At 41.2% G+C, this 22,668-nt stretch overlaps 1 protein-coding gene across 1 annotated transcript in view; it reads right to left on the bottom strand.

Annotated features, from left to right (window-relative positions):
• LOC121880506 (nidogen-1-like) overlaps positions 1-22,668 on the bottom strand; it is a 41,576-nt gene that overhangs the window by 9,023 nt on the left and 9,885 nt on the right. Inside the window, exons 2-14 of the mRNA XM_042387771.1 lie at positions 18,958-19,260; positions 16,598-16,824; positions 15,212-15,843; positions 14,896-15,036; positions 14,560-14,811; positions 13,544-13,744; positions 13,186-13,419; positions 10,197-10,334; positions 8,799-8,927; positions 7,462-7,605; positions 4,904-5,032; positions 842-1,081; positions 370-545 (exon numbers count right to left, since the gene is read on the bottom strand). Of these exons, the coding sequence (XP_042243705.1) occupies positions 370-545; positions 842-1,081; positions 4,904-5,032; positions 7,462-7,605; positions 8,799-8,927; positions 10,197-10,334; positions 13,186-13,419; positions 13,544-13,744; positions 14,560-14,811; positions 14,896-15,036; positions 15,212-15,843; positions 16,598-16,824; positions 18,958-19,260 (2,946 nt within the window). The remainder of the gene's footprint in view (positions 1-369; positions 546-841; positions 1,082-4,903; positions 5,033-7,461; positions 7,606-8,798; positions 8,928-10,196; positions 10,335-13,185; positions 13,420-13,543; positions 13,745-14,559; positions 14,812-14,895; positions 15,037-15,211; positions 15,844-16,597; positions 16,825-18,957; positions 19,261-22,668) is intronic.

Here is a 22,668-nt window from a genome sequence, read left to right as displayed (position 1 = left end):
AGCTGTTAGTCTAACAACATCAAAACAACCCTACCAAAGAAGAACCACTTCCATTATTAAAAAAAACCCAATTGAAAACCATGAAAAAACATTTTGATTCAAGGGGATTTAAGAAAAAGATTTATGTACAAGAGGAACATGAAATGAAATCCAGATGACAGCATTTCTTATTTGCATGTTATTTGCATTATTATGCAAAACATGAACACATTTGATCCTTTTCATGATTCTATGGTTGTTGATAGTTTGTTTTCTGGGTTTTACTCTGTAAGAAGCGTCTGTGTTGTGATGGATTATCTCTCTGCAGCAAGTTTCATGTCTCTTAAAGTCGACTTTAACTGGGACGCAGTGATGATGTTGGAGTCTTACTGGGATGTGCAGCAGAGGTTTGGCCTCCTCCTTCTTTATGTTGTATCCGTCCAGAGGAACGTGTTCCAGCTTCCCGCTCTGAGCGAACAGTAGGTGTGTTCCCGGGGCGACAGGGTGAACGTCGGGCCGCGGCGTCGGACCCACCAGAGGAGGAGGAGTCACTGTCTGATCGATACCTGTGGAGGAAGACAAGAGTTATACCGGTCTCACCAGACAGAGTCGAGACTCTACATGAACTTGTTCTGTGTTCAGATGAAGCTGCAGATTAAGTGTAGTTATGAGATCGAGCTGCTGAGTATCTGCTCTTTGCTTGGCTGAGAGACGGATTTAAAGGCAGTTCAAAGATAGGTTAGGTCAGACCTAGAGAGTCACAGTAATACTCACCCAACTCTCAGCACATTTCACTGTGTCTCCAAAATTACATTTAACTGTCATTTGCGTACATGGTGTTTGGTAGCAGCGGGTGACTCACACAGAGGAGTGTTGCCGGGTCCGGTGCGGGTGTTGGGGATCTCCTGGCCGCTGGCGTCCACACACCAACACTGCTGGATGCTGGTGTGGCACTGCGTGGGCTCGTAGGCTCCGTGTTCGTCGCACTGCGGGACGTACTGACCGACGGCCGGCCGCTGCCTGAAGATGGAGAGGAAGATGGAGCCGGTAGAGGGTGTCTGGGCGCTCTCTCTGTCACGCTCGCACTGGGTCTTCTCACGCTCTGAGAACACAGGAAAAAAAGGTCCGAGTGAGACATCAACAGTTCAGATGATCTTGCTTACTTACCTCTCAGACGGTGAGATAAAAAGATCAATATCGATCTCATACTTGTGTGTTAAGTACAGAGCTGGAGTCAATAGTTTAGCCCCTGAGCCTCTTTCTAGATATATCCAAAGACAAGACAGTACCAGAGTAACGAGGAGAACGGTGAACGGCGACTGTAAAATACCAAATCATAGATCTAAATTTGGACAATCAGCCTTCTCCGTACAGGCCTGTCGACTCTGGAACACATTACCAACTAAAAATCAAATTAATTTCAGATATAAAATCTTTTACAACAAATGTTAAGTGCTGGCTAAAAGCAAACCAGAGCTGTACCCATTTTTAGTTAATTGTATTGTTAATTTTTTTTTCCAAACTGTACATCACCATCAATGTAATTCAGTGTGTGTATTTTATTGTACTCCCATATCTGTATTGCACTGTGGTTTTTTATGATGATGAAAGCTGTATATTTTAATTACACTGTATATGTATGTAAAGCCCAACTAGGGACAAGAGTTGAAAATTAGCAATTAGCTTCAGTTTCATGCTCTGTATCGGAACTATGTTAAATTGCATCGTCCCTATCAAATAAAATAAAATAAATAAAAAATGAAAAATAAATAAATAAAGGATGTGGTTGTCCTGCCTGAGTAATGTTTATAGGGCTGCAACTAATAATTATTTTCATTATTGATTAATTTGTTGATTAATCAATTGTTTGGTCCATAAAATATCAGAAAATGGTGAAAAATGACGTCCTCAAATGTCTTGTTTTGTCCACAACATTAGTCAATTCATTGCCAACTATTTTGATAATCGATCAATCAATTTTTTTAAGAAAAAAAGTCAAAATTCTCTGGTTCCAGCTTCTTAAATGTGAATATTTTCTGGTTTCTTTAGTCTCAATGACAGTAAACTGAATATCTTTGAGTTGTGGACAAAACAAAACATTTGAGGACGTCAGCTTGGACTTTGGGAAACATCGATTGACATTTTCTGACATTTTATGGACGAAACAACTAAATGATTAATCGAGAAACTTATAACTTAAATATGTATTGTCAGAAATATTCATCAAAGATGTAAATGTTGTATCCTTCATGACTTTTACCCGCAGACCTCACAGTATCTCCAAGCAGGTTAAACACACAGGGCAGATTTCATTTAGCTTTGATTTGAACGTTCTTGCTCCTGAACAGACAGGTTTTAGTACGTGGCAGCTGCAGATAAACACGTGTGTGTGTGTGTGTGAGCTGTGGAAGAAGAACCACAGATTAAAGACGAGCAGGAGGCTCTTCATCTCTGCGGTCACATCCAGGGGCCACAGTGACATCTGGAAGAGCCTCCGCTCGCTTCACTCTTATCCTCAAGGGTATCTACGAGACAAAACCACACAGCAGCCATAACAGTCCCATCTGATCAGCCAGGGCACGGAGACAAAAACCACAAAAAGCAAGAAGACCCCTGAGAGAGAGAGAGGGGAGAAGATCAAAGACAGACAAAAGGAAACAGCGAGTGCTGCTTACAGTACGAGACGCTGCGACAAGTTTTAACAGGGGACACTAAATGATGCCTTCCAGAGGCCAGCAGGTCATAAAAAAGCATGAAAATATGACAAAACTTTGGTTCAGAGGAGTGAAGCTGTAATTAACTCTGAGCTCTCAGCCGCTGACACCTGGAATCACTGAAGGAGTCGACAGCTTTGGGTCGACGCCAAAACCACCGACAGACAACAACAACAACGACGACGACGACGACGACGACCGCAGGCTGAGAAAGACTGAAAGGTGTTGAAATGTGCAAACTACAACCTGCAGCTGAGAAATCAGGTTTCTGCATGAAACACATGATGAATCAGATCCAGTTCAGATCATCTGACTCCAGTTACAGTAAAGTCAAGTATTCAACATTTTAAGTACTGGCAACAAAATGTTCTCAAGTATCTAAAGTAAAACTACTCTTAAATAGTGAGAGTACAGTTAAATATGACCAGGTTAAGAATAAAAATAAATCATATAAAATAGGGAAGAGATGGAAAGTAGGAAAGAAAAAGAAGGAAAGAAGGATGACAGAAGAAATGATAAAACCATAAAAGAAATTATTGTGCATTTAAAACTGTTGGTTTGGCGTGTTAGCATGCTAGCATCGCTAATTAGCTCTTAACACAAAGTACAGCTGAGGCTGATGGGAATGTCTGTGGTTTTTCAGGTATTTGGTCATAAACCAAAGTGTTGGATAAAATGTTTTTTTTGATGTGATGATGGTGCTGAATGAAAAGTCAGCAGAATAAAGTTCATCCTCAGGGGAACATGAATGTTTGAACCAAATGTTGATGGATAACTGGGAGTGGAAATAAGGCTCCACAATGACTGAGATTTATAAAACTATATGTACACAAAGCCTTATATATCTGATGATATTTCTGCTTTTGTGTAATTTTGAGGTACTTGTACTTTACTTGAGTATTTCCATGTGATGCTACTTTCTACATTTCAGAGGGAAATATTGTACTTTCTACTCCACTACATTTATTTGACAGCTTTAGTTACTTTTCAGATGCAGATTTGACACAATGGATAATATAACAAGCTTTTAAAATACAACACATTGTTCAAGATGAAACCAGTGGTTTCCAACCTTTTTGTCTTTTGACGTCTTACAAAAAGCAGTGTGTAGTCGGGGTCACATTTCACATGTCTATGAGTTGTTAACAGCTCCACCAAATAGTGATTTTTCCCTCTAAACTTCTCACATGCTTTCATTTCAATAAATGTTCAAATGATCCAATATTTCAGCAAAAATCAAAGATTAGAGAAAAAGTCCAAAAACTGAAAACAGATTTGTGTATCAGAACTTTGTTTTTTCTTCTTTCCTCTCCCATTAATCATCTCACCACCCCTCAGATTTATCTGCTGACCCTTTGGAGGGGCCCGACCCCTAGGTTGGGAACCACTGGACTAAACTAGCTAACTGTATATAAAGTAGTGTAAACTAGCTCCACCTCCAGCAGCTACAACAGTAACATGCTGCTCTAACACTGATGCTTCACTATTAATAATCTAATGATGTCATATATAATAATATATCAGTCAGAGGGACCAAACCACTACTTTTACTGCAATACTTTAACTACATCAAGCTCATAATACTTATGTACTTTTACTGCAATACTTTAACTACATCAAGCTCATAATACTTATGTACTTTTACTGCAATACTTTAACTACATCAAGCTCATCATGTTATTCTGGGACATGATTTGTAACCTTGAACGTCAGCTGTGTGTCTCCAACTGTTTGTTAAGTCTAACATGAAATCTGTTTACAGTCTCACCAGCATCCTTCACCGCTCTGCTCCGTCACCTCGCCTACATACGTCCAACACGACCTTCAGCTGGATTATTTCACTAAGACCAATGTTTATACTCTACAGTTTACACGGCTTCCATTTGTCTCAGATATTGCTGTAAAACCAGCTTCAGTCTGTGTGAGCTGCCACACACACACGTCACTAAACACACCAAATGTTTTCTCATTAAAGCTCAAGAGACGGTTTAAACTCTGCTGCTTTTAGTTTATATCTTTGCTGCCCACAAATATCAGTTTTTTAACTCATTTCCTGTCGTGGTTTCAGTTCATGAGTATAAAAATGAACCAGTAGTTTAATCAGAAATATAAACCATATATTTAGTTTAATTTAGTCTTTATTGAACCAACGACCTTCCTCTGAACAGGCAGACAGGTGTTTGTTTTGTGAGTGTGTTGAAGTTATTTACCTGAGGACGTAGGGCTGCACTGGAAGCCGTCGCCTTGGAAACCAGGACGGCACTGACAGGTGAAGGACCCCTGTGTGTTGGAGCAGACGGCGTCACGGTGGCATCGATCCTGCTGACACTCGTCTACATCTGGACAGTTAGAAAAAAAACAAAATGAACTCTGAACTCGGTGATGTAGAGGTGCGTCAACCACCATCTTTGGATGTGTTTTAAGATGCAGTACCACTATCGGCCACTAGATGCTGACTCCACAGAAACACATTCAGAAAGATCCAAATTTAAAAGTTCCCAAGTTGCAGCAAGCTGCAGGGCTGTAAAATGTAGCCAAAAACTGCAGTTCCTTGAACGGCCACTTGAGGCTCCAAAGGCGAGTCAATCCCCATAGACCCCCATGTTAAAATGCCCAACTTTACAGCAGAAATAAACATGTTTACAGCCTGATACAAACAACGCTTTTGGTCTCTGTAGCTAATTTCCTCTTTCATGACAACTGTACGGGGGGTGAATTTTTTTTATAACTTACCGATTTTAATTTTATTAAGGCTTAAAGGACTTAAGGACAAGGTTGCTTTGAGTGACAGGTCGCTAGCCGCTAGGTGGCTTGTTTCAGCAACCAGGCTTCATTCGGCCGCCTCAGCTCCTCCTCTTTGCCTGTTTTGGATTAACTGGGAGTCACGTACTGCCAAGATGGTGACGACCGTCCACTTTAAGCTTCAAAACCGCTCTTCAGAAACCAACGGTTGACGTCACAGTGGCTATGTCCATATTTTTTTAATGTCTGAGTTTAAAGAGGTCATATTATTCTCCTTTACCAGTTTAATGTTTTCATTTTCGTTGTCTATTTACAGATATTTGCATGTTTTTATGGTCAAAAAGCATCTAGTTACAGCTTGGATGCTGTCTGCTCCCTCTCTTCTGATTGGCTGACTGTTTTCTGAGCAACACACGCCCCCGGGCCAACCACAGGTAGGCTAACGCATCACGTTTCCATCCGCTCCTGTTGTTTGAATATTAGCAGATAAACAGTTGGTTTACCGCAGAAGAAGAAGACACAACGAGACGACATCTTTAGACGAGTGACAGTCGAACGATGGAAAACATGTTTGTTTCATGTATTCATTTGAGGAACATTACAGTCTCCTCATCGCTCCACACAGATCTGATGCTTTCTTCTTCTCCTCTCACATGCAGTTTAAGTTAAGTAGTAAAAATCTGAACTGAACAGTTTCAGAGCGTCGTCCCTCCTTTCCTGCGGTTTTCTCTCCACACAGACTCCAGATGATCCAGCTGAGAGGTTTTAAACATCCTTCAGCTCTCAGACTCACCAAAGCTGAGCCGATGAAAGGCAGAAAAAAAAAAAGAGTTGAGGGAGATGTATATGTTGGAGATGAGCTGCACAGCTGTAAGGCAGGGTTCTGCATTTCCTGTCCCCGAGGCCCACAGAGCTGACTTATGTTCCACAGCAGCAACTGAATGAACTGATTCTCCGGTTTCTGTCTGAGAAAAAGTCTGAAACTCTGCTGGTATAACGGTGCTGATTGATGTGAATAATGTGTAAGAAAATGTACTTTGATGTCCCTCTGACCTTCTGAATGAGACAAACTTGTGATTTCAAGCTGTACAAATAAAACTGACTTCACTTTTACTTTAATAAAAGCCGACGGATTGATCCATTTTGGTTTATGTCTATAAACCGATCTGAGGATTCCATATGTTACGGTCACATGACGGTTGTGAAAATGTGCTTCCATGGTTACACATATCTGAAACAATCCATCCATGTGTGGGTGAACTATATCGAGCTCAACCAGCGTTCACAATGTGGCGAAAATCACAGCATCGTAGGCTTCACCTTCAAGGTTCTTTAATGACAGAAGAAGTGATGTTGCCACTGTCGTCCCCCCCTAAATAACAGGGAAAGTGGTTTCTTCCAGCTGAATACGTGTTGCAAATTAACCTGTTAACAGATTTGATATGTTTAGTTTTTATGTTAACGCACACGCCAGCTGCAGCCGGTGGCTCGCCATCAAAGGTAAAGCTGACAAGCCTCATAATCTGATCAATCACACATTTATTAGAAATCTGCAGCATTGAAGTAGAAAATTAACTCTAACAGCTCCTCCGTCCTCACATCTTTAGGTTCTGGGGCCCCTTTCACCAAATCTGCAACATGCAACAGAGAAAATTCCTCCTTGTGTTCATTTTGACACATTTAACTGATCAAAGGAAACAAACATCGGACTCACTGCTCGCAAATCACCTTAGTCAAACGAGCCCCTTTTGTCTGAACGGTCAGAAACACAAAGATGTTGAGTTTACTATCATAGAAAACTGGAAATCTAGCAAATATTCACATCTGAGAAGCTGCTAGCAAGACCCAAGAACAGGAAGTTCATCCGGCAACACTTCTTTTATATATATATATATCAGTTACCTTTGTACTGTTTGAAACTAGCTGTGACCTTCATCACAGACTGCACTATGAGTTACAACAGCGAGCCAAAGGTCCGCCGATGCCGACGCTCCCAGCCGATAAAGAGCAAACTCTCTGAACTCACCCCGACACACCCGGCCGTCACCCGCGAAGCCCGGCAGGCAGGAGCAGACGTAGGCCGAGCCTCCGCTGTAGCTGCAGAGGGCTCTCTCTGGAAGATCACAGTCATGACTTCCTCTCCGACAGTGATCCACCGGCCGGTTCTCCTCTGCAGGACGACACAGAACGTTAGGACTGATGCACAGATCGATTGAGCAATAAATAAATGATAAATAAGTGTAAATAAGTGCTTTTTTTCAAGTGTTTGATTGTTGTAAATAAGTAAAACCGTGGCCAACATGTTGACATAATTGAACAGTTCGACCTGTGTTGAATCAAAGTCTATGTATGGACTGAATATTTAATAATGAAGTAATTGTTTTATACTCTATAAATTGCCTTTTTGGGAGCATCTTCTCAGTGTGTCGGTGGTCTTTGTTCTTGAGAATGAACAAAATAATGAAAAAGAAAATCCAGTCATTCAAAAGTTTATCTGAAGCTAATATGAAGCTTCAGCGTCCAAATGAGTCAAATCAAGTAGATATCTTTCAACGTTACAGTCTTTTTAGTGCCAAAGTTCCTCTTTTTGTTACTATACTTCCACCTGCAGCTCAACAGGGAAACACTGTCCGAGGAAACACAAAGAGGGAATTTGATGCTAAAAAGACTGTAAATGTGTCAGATATCCACTTGATATGACTAACTCAGACTGCTGAAGCTGAATAGAAGCTTCACATCAACATTTATTTACATTATTGCAGAAAACGAGGACTAAGCACTTAAATAACGGTCTGTATGAACAGGAGGAATTAAAAAAAAGAAGAAAAATGACATTTCACCAAAGAAATTAAGAACAGGAATCACAACAGCTTTGTTCATGTGTTTTGATAATTATTTTTTTTAATTTAATTTTGTAAAATTTTACAGTACTAATTGTGTGATAATTGCTAATATGCTGAAGTGTTTAATTATTTTTTTCATATAGTTAATCATGAACCATCATCACAAAAAAGGGGGGGGGAAGTTGTAAAAATTTTTAAAAATTTAAAATTTTTTGCCCTTCAGGGCCACCGTACTTGGTCATTTTTAAAGCATCTCTGATCCATGCGGATTTATTTTGCAGTGATTCTGGTTCAGGTCTGTATTTTGTTCATCAACATTGCGTTTGCACTGGAACGTTTACAGTCGTACAAAACCTTCATTGTTTGTGTCTGTAGGCGGCTTTTACAACATCTGTATGTGCAACAGGGGACTCTTCAAACAAAGTCTCACACACACACACAAAGGAAACACACACTCCACCCACCCACACAGCTGTGAACACACACACACACACACACACACACACACAGTTAATCGTACCGATGCAGGTCTTTCCGTCGCTGGCGAACACGAAGCCGGTCAAACACTCGCAGTGAAACGTGCCGGGCTGATTACTGCAGACGGCGTTGGATCCACACACCTGAGGAGTCTCCCTGCACTCGTCAATATCTGCCAATAAAACACCAATAACACAGAGAGGGGTGATATATATATATATTGATTCAGTGCTGCAATGATTAATCGATTAGTCGATCAACAGAAACTTTTAGTTTTTCAAGCAAAAATGTTGAAATATTTGCTGCTTTCAGCTTCTTAAATGTGATGATTTAATGCTTTTCTTCGTCATACATGATAATAAAATGAACATCTTTGGGTTTTGAACTGTTCTGACAGGAAAAGTCATTTAAAAGACGTCACCCTTGACTCTGCAGATTAATCAATAATGAAAATTATCCTTAGTTGCAGCCCTGTATTGATTATATTACCCTCACAGCCAGTAACAAGTGCTGATGATGAAAGTATGTAACTCACAGTGGAGTTAAACTTCCTAAAACTTGATGATCCTCTGTTTCAGGTTGGAAAAGCGCTCTGTTAACCCTTAAATGTTTGTCTTAGTTTTCAGTGTCTTACATCAGGGTTTCTGCAGTGTTCACTAAGTTCACACAATGCAATTTAATACCTGTTTCATGGTCATACTGGTCAAAGAATGACAGAAAACCAGCAGGGACAATATGGCCTACAATCATTGATTAAGTATATGAATTTATTGATATTTATATCACATTTGTGTCAGAACATCCCAGCTGTACATAACAATAATGCCAACTAACATAATTAATCATTTAAAAGGATAATTCTGACCTCTGTTGTTTTCCAAAAACTATTAAAAACACATCAGTGAGTCACACAACTGCACTGGGTGACATGTTCCTTCATCATGAAGAGTTTGGTCACGTTAGTTTGTTTAGAAACGGCTTCAAAGACTAATAACAGCATCATGTTTTCAGTCTCCAGAGAGTAGTTCTGTGTAAGGCAGACGCTACTGAGCATGTGCGGGAATGTGGCTCTGTTTACAGCTTTGCTAGCTTGTTGTGCTACATATCATAATCTCTGGACTTTGTACTACACTGTAAGTTTCTCAGTACAAATTCAAATACAATTCCAAAGACAAATAACAGCGATCACATTTTCAGTCTCCAGAGAGTAGTTCTGTGTAAGACACTGAGCATGTTCGGGAACATGGTTACTACGTTGTAAATTTCTTAAAGAACTTTAGTACAAAGTCAACAGGTTGTGATCTGTAGCACAACAAGCTAGTGAAGCTGTAAACAGAACCGCGCTTCCATACTCACATATCTGCGTATTTCATTGTCTCATCTGTAGTTGAACCAACGCGACACAGCCTCGTAAATGTTCCTGAACGCAGGACAGACTTACCGTGGCAGTAACGTCCGTCTCCAGTGAAACCAGTCGCACATTCACAGGTGAACTGGAGGCCTTCACCGGGTCTGCACACGGCGTTGATGTCACAGCCGTGTCGGCCGGTGAAACAGGGATTCTGCTCTTGATGTCCGCCTGTTAGAAAAATTTTTAAAAAACAGCCTGCAGTTTAAAATCAACTTAGCAAATTCTTCACACACGGCCACCTGCAACAGTTCAGAAAATATAACGGAATTTTTCATAAAAGCATTGTTTACTTTGTTGTTTTGAGTCACATCTGCTCAATGCTCCATTGTGCTGGAATTACAGAGCAGGGGAGCAACCGCATGCTTTAAATCACTTCATCGTGCAGCCACATGGATGGCGACAAAAACACGACATTAACCCTTTGAGCTGCTGCTGTATTTAACCACATGATGAGAACCGTTAAAAACAGATCCATTGGTTCCAAAAGTTCATTTGGTGAACTTAAGAAGAACAGAAGAAACACTTTAGAGGAACACTGGTTAGACCTTCACTAGAAACATCTCGATGTTTAAACATACAGTTATCAAGCCACGTTCAAAAAATGAATGTCAAAAAATGTCCATCATAAGTTTCATGAGCCCAAGCTGACACTTCAAATGTCTTGTTTTGTCCATCCAACCCCATCCTAAAGCTCAATGACGTTTAGTTTACGATGATATGAAACCATGAAAAGCAGCAAATCCTCACATTTGACAAGTTGGAACAAGAGAATGATGGTGTTTCTGGTTTATGTATGACTTAAAACCCATAAATGACACCACAGTATAAAAGCCACTCTTGTTCCCATCATGCAGCTGAGTGTTGGAGCTCCATGTTTGAAGTTCAGCTCCTCACAGGAAACACAACCCAGATGTTCCACTTATTGCCAACAAAACCCAGCTGAGCCGTGTTTGCTTGTATAACTCTGAACCCCCAAGCATCCCATCATCAACCCCCCAACTCCACTTTTACCTTCAACCTTTAACCCCCCCTCTTTTTTTTAAAAAACAGATCCTCCTGATGCCCCCCCCCCTCCCCCAGTCCTCTCCCTGCTGTGGACTGAAGGTTGGTATCTCGTTGACCTCGGCCGCGGACCTTCACCCCCTGCCAACGCTCTCACAGCCTCTCTGATTGCAGCTGAGGAAATACAGCCGCGCTCAGATTACTGTTTGTCTTCCTCTGATGTTGCACTGCAAACACCACAGAGGCACCTAACTGTCGGAGGCGTGTTTCAGTGCATTCCTCTGGGTAATAACACTCATGGCTCCTCTGACTGTCCCTGACAGACGACCAGGAGCAAGGGTGTAACTTTGGTTTGAGAAGTAGGGGGGGGGGGCAATAAAACAGGGGGTCTAGGGTCCTCCCAAGACAAAAAAATTGTGATTTGAGTCCCATTTCCTGCATTTCTACTTGCATTTAGGGATTACGGTAACCAATCATCATGCTAAATCCTGCCAGAATAGTAAAAAATTCTTACTTTCTGTATCGTTTAACCCATAACTTTACTGAACTTCACATGTCGAGTTATTCAATTAATATATATACTGTATGTCTTTTGAAGAATAGGACATTGGTACTGCTGTGGATATTTTTGAGCGATGGTCAGCAGATGTCTTAATACTGAAAATGTTTATTGAAAGCACTTGGCCAAGTGGAGAACCAAAAACAGTAAACACCACCGATGCCGTCTCTGTCCGTTCTGTCCTCTGAAGGTCCGAGTCCTGGTCTTTATCAGCCCACAATATGAAAAATTAGTCTGATTGGTTCACTGGTTTCTAAACAAGGGACTGTACTTTACCCGTGACAGTTTAAGTCACGTTGCATGTAATTTCAGCAGTTTTGGTTTGAGCGTCTGACTGTGTCATCCACCTATCTGTGTTGTTTAGGGAAGTCTCCTCTGACCTTGGTAACCATGGCAATGCTGATATACCCTCTATCAGAGAGGTTTCTGCCTTCCCCAAAACATCACAGACAGCTGAAGTCTCAAGGAGAAGATATCTCCTTCCTGATTAAGAATTACAGCGTGACCTCAAAGCCAAGCTTGACCCAATGTAACCCAACTCGTAACCTCTAAAGATGGAAAATTCCATAACAGGTATATTATCGATAGATAATGCATCGTCTGCAACTTTAATCACAACAAACATACACCTCCAAAGAAAGACACTGAAAGACAACTGCTGCTTTTTGGATATCACGGTTTTACAATCAGCAGCTCAATTCACAATCTCAGCCAGAATCAGACTGCTGGCCAAACGGTAGCGTATTAAACACTGTTTTTGCGGGATTTTGAAAGGGGGGGGGGGGGGGTTGTCCCCCCAGTGGAAATTACACGCCAGACCTGAACAGCCTGACAACCTGCAGCTGTCAGTCTACAGAAGGTTATCTGAGAATAAAGCGACAAAACCTGCAGAGTCCTGGTTTGTAATTGTAAACAAAACTTCAACTTACACTTCTGTTATTTGAAACTTACAGCCAAGACTTTTTAAGTAAGCAGCAGATAAGTTTCACCCAAATTATGTCTCCTACACACCAAATAATTGTAGTTTCCTGCTGTGAGAAGCTCTAAAAACGCTTCCATTACAAGAAAGCCCCTCCTTGATTTTTTTTTTTGTGATCATTGTGGCCAAAAATGACAAAATTTGCAGCAAATCAGCACAAATTTTGTGTTTATTTTGTGTTATTTTGCAACGTACTGTTTAGTAATCCTTCTTAGCAGACATAATTGAGGTATTTTCATTGGCTTTCCGGTCTTTTTTTGTTTTTCTGGATCAGCTCTTAATTTTATTTTAGAACATCTTCAGTTCATTTTGTTTGGGAACTTCTCCTTTGCTCTGAGGTTTTATATAATTTGAGTTTCTCTCGCCTTGTACATTTTTTTCAACTGGGGATTTATCCAAACCTCTTTGGGGCTTTCATCAAATTATTTCAGGATTTTATCATTTCCGGATTCAGATATACTTTAAACTTTAGAACTCACTGTGGATGGAGCCGATCTTGTTGCTCATAGCGTAGCGTATCAGATTGTTTTCAGGGTCGAACATCACAAAGATCTGGTCCACGCTGAGCTTCTGGGTGGACGGTGCCGCCCTGGTGGCCTCGTCATGTTGGCAGCTCTGGAAGGTGACGGTCTGACGCCACTGGAAGTTTCTGGTCTGGACCTCGTCGTCTGGAGAAGTGATGGTGTAGTCGCGGCTGGAGGAGGAAGTGATCACTGAAAGGAGAAAGAAAAGCAGATAAAAAAAACACTTTAACAGGTGGGAATCGTGCTAACACTAACATTTACCAGCCTTTTCCCGTTGATGTGTACAGTGTGTGTGTTCATATGTTGTCCTTACAGTTTCGGTCGTACTGGTAGATCTCTTCGTACGGGTTGATCAGGACGGAGGATCCCAGCGGGATGGCGGGCACACGTCCCTCCAGCTCTGTGCTCACCACCAGGTGGTCGTGCTCGTCAATCCCCTTAAACTGCTGCTTGATGCTCAGCCGCTCGTTACCGGGCTGGAAGATGACCTCGGCCTGCCGGGAAAACACGCCGCCTGCATGGATGTGTCAGAAAAAACATGTGAGTGTCTGTGCAAAGCCGTGCAGGGTTTAACAAAATACTGAGGCACCTTCTCGTCTGATGTGTTTTTTTTAATTTTTGAGGACTTCAGTAAGATAGAAGAAAGCAATGTGAGAAAATGTATAGTTTGCCTTAAATCTCAAACAGATTCATGCACAGAAAACAAAAACAATTTTGCTTTTTATATAATGTACTGTGAGAATAATTTACACCATATTTAGAGCTGCGTGAATTGATTTTTTTGACCACTTGGGGGCAGTAGAACAAGCTGTAAACACAACGTTAACATTGAGCTTTTAAGTTCATTGTTGACCTTAAAAAACAAGTCAAGTCAAGGACCACTTACTAGCTTGTTCCAGAGCTTTCAGCTGTATCATACAGTTTTTAATCAGTAGAGGGAAGTTGCATGATTTTTAAGGAACTGTAAATGTTTAAACTTTCTTTATTTAGGACTTCTCATCTATGTTAGATTGAAATTATTAAGTGTTGACATTTAAGGCAACACATATCAACCTCTGCATTACCTAGATTATTGAACAGATACATTTACAATCTGTTTGTAATAAAGAGACGAAAGGCTGTGAAGTAAGCAATAGCCACTGAGGATGAAAAGAGCACCATCTAACCACACTGTTTGATAGGTGAACAAAACTTACCCTACATTTACTGTTTATACACTCACTGTTTATACTCAATGTGTATTGAGCCAGCCAACAACTCTGATGGTTAAAAGTCAACCTTTTGGCACCAGACTGGACTTCACAGGACAAGAACAACATGTCCCCTTACCGATGAGGCTGAAGCCGTTCTGGTAGCCGGGTTGCTCCAGGGCGAAGGCCCAGCCGATGACTCCTCCCAGGGAGGACAGTGGCTGAAGGGAGGGACCAAGACTTTTGGGGATGTTGCTGATCGCCACGTAGGCCCGTCCATCATTTGCCACCACGTATGAATGCAAGTCGTTGTTACTGAACTCCACAGGCGAAGGCGAGTTCCCCACAAACACTCGACCCGACACCTTTCCATTCATTCTCTGTGGTTTACCTGGAAAGCAACAGAGATTTGAGTAGGAGAGGAAAAGTTCAGCAGTATCAGAGTAAGACAGCATCAGCACAAAAAGCATCTTACCTTCTGCAACACAGTCCTTCCCGTTACCGTAGAAACCAGGCCTACAGTGGCAGCAGTACCCGTTGCTGTAATCCCGGCAGTCGGCAAACGCAGAGCATTTGTGCCTGTTGTGGGCACATGTCTCCAAATTGTATGCAAATACTGTGAAGAGAACCAAAGAATATACAAATAGCTTGGGCTTACTAAAAATATAAGATCCAAAATTTGACTCGAGTTCTTGCAAGGACTACCTCTGAGAAATATTCAAAGTAATATGCTTCTTAACACTTTTTTTGAGTCTTCAAACACCAAATGTCTTTGAGCTTTACTAATTTACCATTTACATCCAGATCTTCATCTTCATCCACCACGACGATCTGGGGTTGCTGGGGCCGGGAATGGGGTGGCACTGGTTGCACTGGTTCAGGGTTGGTGTAACGTGGCTTGACTGGATCAGGGTCAGGGTATCTTGGCTCAGTGGGTTCGGGAATGGTGTATCTTGGTTGCGTCTCAGAGATTTGGGGGTTTCTTGTCTTAGTTTGGTCAGGGTATCTTGAAGGAACCCTCTCTGGGTTGGTGTACAGTGGTTTGACAGTCTCAGATTCAGGGTATTCTGGCTCAACCTGGTCCAAATCTTCATATTCTGGCTCTTCAGTCTCCGGTTCTGCATACCCTGGCGTGACGGTCTCAGCTTCTGGGAAACTGGGTTTGTACTCAGCGGGAGTCTCAGTTGGGAATTCCTCCTTGTCTTCTGGTACTGCTTCAGTCGTCATCGTTGTCTGGGTTTCATAGGTTGGGAAGTCCACCTCTTGTTGCTCATCAGGTTTCCTTGGCAACATAGTAACAGGAGTTTCGCTGGCATCCTCTTCATCGGGAAGGCTACTAACCATTCCTGGTGTGATGTCGAAAAAGAAAGGTGAGGATCCGATCTCGTACACCCAAACCCCACTCCGTCCTGAGTTTGTCTTTCTGGTTGGATATAAGAAGGAAGAAAAATCAGTCTCAATGTAAGGACACAATGTAGTGGATAGTGGATAGTCAACTCCCCATCGCATCTACTTTTTGTTCTTTACAGTGACAAAATCGAATGGAAAGGTAGTGTAACATAAACCAGCAATGGTATATTTGATACCAGATTCTTTCCAATTGATGTGGACCTTTCAAAAGCTACAAACACAGAGATGGGTGTACAAAACAATGACTTACTGATATAAATATCAATTTTTAGATGTGCTGCAGCTGTTTGGCTTCAGAATATGTATTGTCCAATCTGTTTGGAGTCTTTAATGGTAATTTCTTGTTTTTTGGATCTGTAACAAAGCATTTCCTAGTTGTTGGTTCAAAGACTGATCTCATCAAGCTCAAAGAGATCTGGAGGCAATTTTGTCCAATACTGTAAATTGTCATTATATATTATATTGTCATTAGGAAGTACTCTGGTGTTGGGTTGTATAAAAACAACTTCTCTCTAGTCTAAGTTGATATTGGTTTATGAACTTAAGCTTTTCAAATCACAGGCCAACGAATTGAGTTTTCCTCTTATCCACTTAATTGTTTCTGCATGCAAAACTTCCACTGCACTCAACATATGTGTAAATTCATTGTGTTCAAGTCTTTCAAATCTTTGTAAAAGATGTCAAATGTATATCGCTTTTAAGTATCTTATATTTTCAAGCACAAAACAAACATTACAAATTATCAACCCATGATATCAGATTCGTACTCGGTAAGTTCCCTGACGGAGGTCTCTTCATCTGTGGTGCTGCGGAAGTACGTCCCCTGGCTGTACCGCCACCAGCCCTTCACAAGGCCTTCATTGAAGCCAGCCTCTAGGAGCTTACTCTCGCCCCCAATTGAAGTGGAGAGGAACTTCAGGCTGTCTTTGGGGTACAAGAGGATGGCGTAGGAGGATGAGACCATGGAGGCCACAACCAGCTGAAAAGTGTTTCTCTGAAAGGACAAAGGAGATGTTGAACAGCAATTCTTAGTTTTGGTCCTTGGGGACACAGTTCAACTTACTTTCTGTCCTGGCTGGTAGTTATTTACAGTGATACTGTAGGAGCTAAATCAGTTAATATCATTGGAATCAATGCAGTGGGTGGATTCACTAGTGGAGGTAAGTAAATCTGCAAAATGTTGATGCATGGGAAAAATCTGGTGAACTTGTGAAATTTGCACTGTTGACTAACTGCAAACCTATTTTATATAACCTTGTGCTGCCAGAGTAGAAACTGCTCCACAAATGTGATGCACCATGGTCTTACCCATAACCTGAACCTTTGAGAACTCGTAGGGTAAACGTGGTTGGTTGTGCCTTGCTTTTCCACTGTATTTTACAAACTGGGAAGTATCAGAAGGCGACATGCTTCGGATGTACAGTGTATCATTAAAGAGTCAATACTGGGATAGATGTCGTCATTTGTCCACAATGTGTTCTTCATTGTATTTCGTTATAAAGTTTAAAAATAATTGTAATTGCTACATTGTTGTGTTCGTTGTGACAAGACATCTGCTTGATCAATCACGTGCAACAGCCCTGTGAGCATCCTCACCCCTGCAAGAACCTGGAACTCAATTTAGTACCACCTGCTGACGGATGCCAAAATTCAGCTCTTGAACTTGTCTCCAGAGCAGATGGAGAACAGTGGAGACAAGCGCAAAACCCAGAACAACAGCTAGAGTTTCGGTTACGAGACAGTAAATCCCAGTAATGGAAAAACACCATTTTTGTCCAGTTAGTGACTGAACTGGGGAGCTTTCTAACTGTTAATTAGCAAGCCAGCTAGCTTGGCAGGCTACTGTGACTGGCTAGCACCACCATATTACCTGTTAGATTGCCAGCTAGCCCCACAAATAGTTACTGTGTCACCAGCTTCCAACTCCACCTACCTCACCCCTTTTGCTGTGACACTAGTGTTGGAACCAGGTATTCACATTATTAATAAAACCAGAATGAAGACCAGCTGTGTTCTGATCCTGAAGGACGTTATTGAACAGAATCTGGCAAGCAGCAGACAGAAAATCATACGGGAGTTCTCACTGACTGCACATGTTTAGGAGGATTATTGAACAGCTGGAAAAGTCTGTGTGGAGACAGTGAACAGGTAATAGCTCAGGGTCAGATTGCAAAAAAAAGCCCTGAGGCTTAAGCTACAGGAAATGGACATAGTAGCATGACCACCAAAATGATCTGCATCCATTAGGACCCTCTCACCATCGTTCAGGCATCCAAGAAAACAAAAAGGAAACATAGGATACTGTATTGTACAAACCGTACTTTAACTTATTTTTGTGTATTTGCGTACATGCACACTGAGAAACTCAAGATTTCTGCAGCATTTCCTTGAATTCTTTGCTTTTTTAGCCGCTGTTGGACATGCTGTCACAAACAAAAGTAAATCTATTAAAAGATAAAACATTTTTCTTTGAGGAAAAAGTACAAATCTCTCCCCTTGGACTAGTTCCTCCTTATCCAGGGTTTCCCTAATAATTGTACGGCAAAAAAATATTTTATTGCCAAAAATAACACCAAATGAAACATGAGTCAACCTCTGTGTTGTTGCCTAGGAAACTAGCATAGCTCCTTTTAAGGAGTAAAGTAAAGCGTAATGTGTGTGCGTAGCGAGTGAGTGAGCGGTTGAGCAAGTGCGAGTGGCAGAAAAGTGACGGTGAATGCGAGCGGAGCAGAGGAAGAGGTTAGCAGTAAGTTGTCAACATGGCAGTAAATGTACAGTACAGACGACAGTGTTTCAGTTAATAAATGCTGCAGCTTCTCAAGACAAAGAAAAGTCTTGTCTGTTGTTTCCCCAACTGCTGGAAAAGTGAAGGGGGTTTTGCTCCGAAGTTAGCAACAATGGGGTTAGCGTACCCTGAAGATGCTAAACAGAGCACGTTCTCAAAAGAACTGAAGTATGTACTGAGCTGAGACATTTAACAATGAAAAATAAACTTTTCAATACTTTGTGATTGATAAACTACGAAATAAATACCAATATAGATTTGATGAGCTAAATCATCCGATAATATTACTGATGCTAATGCTAATGCTAATGTGTCTGTCAGGCTCCTTATTCTGTCCCTCACCTTAGTGTTCAGTCCGTCCCCGCGACCAGAGGTCCCCTTGGCGGCCATGTTCACCCAAGTGACGATTAAGGTGCTGGTGGGCTCCACTCCGTCGTCTCTGGGGAAAGCTCGCCTGACGTGCTCGGCGGCTCGACTCAGTACAGCCGGGCTGCTGTCCTCCCTGAAGTAGACCTTTCCCTGCCCGTCACTGGTGTCCAGGTCTCCCAGGAGCGCCGCCATCATTTTGAAACTGGAGGGCATCTTCCCCAGGTACTCCCCCTCAGCTGTAGGCTCAGCAGCAGCCACAAATCCGTTAGTGTTTATCTGGAACAGGAGACAGATTGGGTTTATTTTTTAGTGAAGGATCACTTCTATCAGACTTCAAAACTAAACTCCCAGTGGATCACGTACTGTACATGTTTGTATGGAAGCCCATTACTTTGATTAAATTACAGATTTCTCTGGGTTTGAAACTTGTTGGAAACATTTGGGATAATGTAAGTACACAACTCAACAACATATATAACATAGGTCTAGTTGTATTTAGACATTTTAATGTGGAATAATTACATATTATACCATTAAGTCTTAGTTTTGCATTGTTCTGAGTAATTTCTATTAGAAACCATTTCATAATTACAAGGTCAGATCTAATAAGTTTACTTCATATCTCAATCATGAGAAACCTTTCATAGTTATGAATTACTGTGTCGTAATTATGATGTCTTATAATTGATGACTTGATATCTCATAATTGTTTTTTACCTAATATCTCATTATAGTATCCTCATAATTATAAGAATCTTTCTGAACATGATGAGATATTATTCCATAGTTATACCTTCTCATAATTATAAGAAACTATGTGATAGTTATGCATTTTTATCTTTTAATGATGACTCTCTCCTAAGCTTAACAGACTTTGTCACACTCTGATAATTATGAGGAAAAACACTTGATAATGACAAAAGAAACACTTGATGGTGGTTTTATTGTGGTGGTTGAAATGTGCCTCCACAAAGAGGATTATTGACCAGCTGGGAACATTTCTGAGGGGCCTGTGAACGGGTGTCGGCAGCTGTGACCAGGAAACAGCGAAGGAGACGAAGAACACATAGATGTGATTTATTTGTTTTTAAAAAAGCTTGCGTTTGAGTGAGACTGAGCAGGTCAGCTGGTTTTGTCATGTTTTACAGACTGGAACAAAGCCACAGAGCCGCAGAAGGACGACCAATTAAACGTTCAGGTCCTGGACTCTCCTCCGGCTCGACCTCCCTCTTGCAGCTCTGCTCGCTTTGTCAGCCCACAGGAATTCCATACAGTAACTTCCCCATTCAGGCCGAAGAAAGGGATCTTTTTAACCTCATTAACTGAAATCCGCCTCACACTGAATGGGAACAAATGCCACAGTTACTGTTTGAGCCCAGAACACCATGAAATGTAACCATGAAGTGTATTCTCTCCGGCAAAGCAGGAAGATTTACACAAAACAGCTTCAGTTTATGTCTCAGTGACAGTTCGGATGATTATTCTTCACCTCCACAATACGGACACTGTAATCCTTGTTTCTCTCTCTAGTTATCCTCCTAAAATACAATTAAAAGTTCACAACTGCATTAGAAAATAAGAGATGGAAAATAAAGTTTCTCTGAGAGAAAATCTGATAACTTGATGAGCTTGATGTAGTTAAAGTATTGCAGTAAAAGTACATAAGTATTATGAGCTTGATGTAGTTAAAGTATTGCAGTAAAAGTACATAAGTATTATGAGCTTGATGTAGTTAAAGTATTGCAGTAAAAGTACATAAGTATTATGAGCTTGATGTAGTTAAAGTATTGCAGTAAAAGTAGTGGTTTGGTCCCTCTGACTGATATATTATTATATATGACATCATTAGATTATTAATAGTGAAGCATCAGTGTTAGAGCAGCATGTTACTGTTGTAGCTGCTGGAGGTGGAGCTAGTTTACACTACTTTATATACAGTTAGCTAGTTTAGTCCAGTGGTTCCCAACCTAGGGGTCGGGCCCCTCCAAAGGGTCAGCAGATAAATCTGAGGGGTCGTGAGATGATGAGTTGTTAACAGCTCCACCAAGGAGCTGTTAACAACTCATAGACATGTGAAATGTGACCCCGACTACACACTGCTTTTTGTAAGACGTCAAAAGCCAAAAAGGTTGGAAACCACTGGTTTCATCTTTAACAATGTGTTGTATTTTAAAAGCTTGTTATATTATCCATTGTGTCAAATCTTCATCTGAAAAGTAACTAAAGCTGTCAAATAAATGTAGTGGAGTAGAAAGTACAATATTTCCCTCTGAAATGTAGAAAGTAGCATCACATGGAAATACTCAAGTAAAGTACAAGTACCTCTAAACTGTACTTGAGTAAATGTACTTAGTAACTTTCCACCAGTGTGAAACACATTACAGAATCTGTATTTTATTGTGGTAACAGAAGTGTCAGTCGTATCTCTCAGAGCAGTGGGGTGTTGATGACCTCACAGCAGGTGATAACGAGGTGCTGCCAGGTGTGGATTCTGGCTTTGTGAATCTGAGAAAAGTCTGAATAAATTTGTTTCTACGCACAAATAAAGATCAAATATGTGAGTGTGAACAGTTCATCATTTCTTACTAAATATAATAAAACATGAAGATGTGAAGGACAGAAAAACACCAAAGAGGCACAAAACCGTCATTTGTTATCGTTTGTTTAACAGCGGAGGATTTCGTGTCCTGTTAGAAGATGAGTACAAACGAGCAGATAAGGTGATCCTGATCTCATTCATGTGAAAGGATGAATGTGATGCAGAAACATCAGACGACGCCCAGAATATCTTCTTCTCAATGCAAACACACACAAAAACACACACGGCGAGACACGACGCTGGAGGCTGCAGACTGATAGAGTTCAATCTGTTTGATGTTACAGATGAAGTGATAAAATACAATAAGCTACGGTGGCCCTGAGAGCTCTGGGACTTAGTAGAAAACAAATGCAAATAGACAAAACAAAAGCAAACCAAGAAACCGTCTCAGAGGATTAGTCCAGGTGGGCTCAACCCCCCCCGCCTCTCGGATGAGGTTCCTCTCATCTCACCACTATCAGTCTCTCATAAAGGCACAGAATGCCAAAAATAATTAAAACAGTGGAGTCTAGGCATGTTCACCCCTTTAATGTCAGCAGCGTTTCTGTATTTCATTGCATTTTCTATATTTGGAAAGTTGCTTTCCAATAAATGTAGCCACCTATCAAAGTTTGCAGCTGATACCATTAACGCCCTCAGAGGAGATAGCGTTTGTTCGGGGTCCAAAATTGGAGCAAAGTCTTATTTTGAAAGGCTAATTGTGGACTTCCTGTTGGATTTAGGTCAGGGGTGTCAGTGTATGATTTATAGGTCTTGATGAGACGAATAATTGAGTTTTGGTTTGATCTCTCTACGACATTCCTACAGGCCGTGGCGGCCATTTTAGTTACATAGGTGGCGCTAGAGAGCACATTTTGGCACTTTAGGGGTTAATTTTTACATTTTATCAAGTTTTTTACCAGACCTGATGTGCGTGCCAAATTTGGTGAGTTTTCGAGCATGTTTAGGGGGTCAAATTTAGGTCTGAAGTGGCGTAATAATAAAGAAAGAAACAAACACACGAAAAACAATAGGGTCCTCTGCCTTTTGGGCTTGGTCGCTAAATATAAACATGTTTGTGAGAAATGTTGCGGCTGCTGCGGGTG

The sequence above is a fragment of the Thunnus maccoyii genome, chromosome 2 (assembly GCF_910596095.1).
Source record: "Thunnus maccoyii chromosome 2, fThuMac1.1, whole genome shotgun sequence".
Classification (NCBI taxonomy): domain Eukaryota; kingdom Metazoa; phylum Chordata; class Actinopteri; order Scombriformes; family Scombridae; genus Thunnus; species Thunnus maccoyii.
This window is presented reverse-complemented; position numbering and strand designations above follow the sequence as displayed.